The sequence below is a fragment of the Sphaeroforma arctica genome (assembly GCF_001186125.1).
Source record: "Sphaeroforma arctica JP610 unplaced genomic scaffold supercont1.124, whole genome shotgun sequence".
Lineage (NCBI taxonomy): Eukaryota > Ichthyosporea > Ichthyophonida > Sphaeroforma > Sphaeroforma arctica.
The window spans coordinates 75,114-77,515 of record NW_014040434.1 but is presented as its reverse complement, the minus strand read 5'-3'; the positions used below and the strand labels follow the sequence as shown (position 1 = coordinate 77,515).

General features: G+C 41.9%; 1 protein-coding gene across 1 annotated transcript in view; it reads left to right on the top strand.

The window, feature by feature from the left end:
- Window positions 1–2,402, top strand: part of SARC_02699 (hypothetical protein) — a gene marked incomplete at its 3' end in the record, with an annotated part of 12,702 nt that overhangs the window by 5,590 nt on the left and 4,710 nt on the right. The window contains exons 7-10 of the mRNA XM_014303536.1: window positions 161–322; window positions 1,173–1,289; window positions 1,632–1,698; window positions 2,226–2,324. Of these exons, the coding sequence (XP_014159011.1) occupies window positions 161–322; window positions 1,173–1,289; window positions 1,632–1,698; window positions 2,226–2,324 (445 nt within the window). The remainder of the gene's footprint in view (window positions 1–160; window positions 323–1,172; window positions 1,290–1,631; window positions 1,699–2,225; window positions 2,325–2,402) is intronic.

Here is a 2,402-nt window from a genome sequence, read left to right as displayed (position 1 = left end):
ATTCATAAATATATGCGTAATAACTTCGTATAGCATACATTATACGAAGTTATATAATATATATATATATATAAATATATATATATATATTTATACATATGTAGACGTTTACATTTTTTATATAACATTTTCACACCAACGCTTCCCCACGCGCTCGTAGATGCCTGACAGAGATTGACGCCTCTCCCGAAGTTCGCCATGCATTCTACACCAACGCTGAACAGCTGAGTCACCGTTTGGATTTGTTGGCTGTGGTGTTGAAGGGCGGACTAGCACTTACCCGCGACCATTTGGACACACTCTGGCGCTGCTGTCAGACAAGGTGTGTGTTTGAATATGGGAGTATTGTGTAAGTTTGCGCTATATGTGAAACTTTGTGCATTGGCTAGGTGTGGACATTTGCGATGTGTATGCATAAGTAAGGTTGTATAAAGGAAAGGTTTGTATAGAAGTATGAGTGTGTGTGCGTAAAATACTATATTGGATAGGTGTGCACGTTTGTAATGTGTAGGCATGTGTAAACTTGTATATTGATATGTACGTTTATAATTGAGTGTGTATGTGTGCGTAAATGTTTTGTGGAAGACAGGTGCAATTGTGCCACTGAGTTTAGTGAGTACCTCCACTGTGACGATGTTTTCCATGTAGAGGGTATGTGTGTTTGTGTGTGTGTCGGGATAGAGGTTATAGTCAATTAGTAGAGCGTATGCATAACTGTGTTCATACGCACATGTGCGTATGCGCCTGTGTGAATAAAACGTCCACACACTGAAGGACTTGAATGTTCATCTACATGTGCGTGTGATCGTTGTGGCCGATTATCTCACCCTGGAGTGTCTACCGGCGTACCTGCCACCGCTAACTATGGTTCCATAGGCTAGCATACATCAGCCTCTGTCTCCGTTGTCATGGATATGTTTAGTCCTCGGGTTAGTATCGTGCTTGTGTTGCGCATATGGTCCCAACCCCACTTGTTGCGTATTGTTTGTGTGGGCGTTGGAGTGGTTTCACTCTGGCTCGCTCCCATCACACGGGCCATGTGACTCTAGCCTACCTCTATATTGCACGCGCTTATTATCTAATGTACAAAGGCAAGTCATATACTAACATCCCTGTTCTTCTACTACAGCTTTACTGGCCTGTACTAATATGTCTATGTTATACAAATGCAGAGTGATTGACACTGCCACCAGTGTGCCATTTGGTGAGCAAGTGCTGTTCTGGCTGGATGCGCTCATTGGCGATACGTCATTCCCAAAGGAGAGTATACTATACCTGTTTTCCAATCGGTATGTACTTATATATATATATATATATATACCTTTGTGAATATACATATTATATATATATATATATATATATATACATGAATACGTAATCGAATTTATATACATGTATAAATTATTCATCTCGTGTATAGTATAGGAACGAAATCAGTTACATCTGTCTTATTCTTAGCCAAACGTGTTTAGTGGTGATTAATCTGTCATTCACTAATAACATACATCAACCTTGCAAGATATGGCTGGTGCCCTGAGAGTTCAATCCCTATCTAATCCGAAAACACTTAAAAGCTCAAAGCTCTATAACTCTCTCATTCGTCGTTCAACATTTAATCCTCCGACTCACAGAGCTAGTCTGAGTCCATCCAATATGAGCAAGGGAGAATTCAAGCTGTTCACGACACTCTTCGTCAAGGTAAGTAGTAAAAAAGGATTAAAAGTAAAACAGCCGGTGGTGCTCTATCACGCGGCAGTGTCTGCTTGCCTGGTGCATCCTTAGCCGTATTGGTGGAATGTTTCTGGCACTTACGTACTTGGTAGTAAGTAGTCTCTGTTTCTAGAGCCGCGGAGTGTTGGTAATTGCTTATACACATGCACATGCACATGCATTTGTTATGCGAATTTCTTACGTTGTCCAACCTCTGCGGCTGCGGAGGTGGCGTCTGGGCTCCACACCTCGAGAGTACATCTAATGTCTGCCTCGGAAAAGCCCCAAGACTGAAAAGGCTTACTTCAGTGATACATCCTGCACATAAACCTGTCTTTTTACCTATAAGCACACACCACATGTACGCGTATATGTCTTGCCAACCGTATGCATATGTGTACCTTACTTGCTTCTCACACACAGCTCGTCTTTACAACAATGGACATGAGTGTCTCATACTTGCGCATAACCACTGATAACTCCTGCACGACACGCACGCACCCTCTGCTCTTCAGGTCAATTTTGACGGTCATAAACCGAAAGACGATCTGATTGGACTAGATAGGCTGTGGGCCCTGGCGCTTACTTGCGAATCTGATGAGCTGGCAGTGGAGGTATGTAGGGGCTATGTATGTATATATGTATGTGTGTATGTATGAATTTATGTATGTATGTATGTATGTATGTATGTA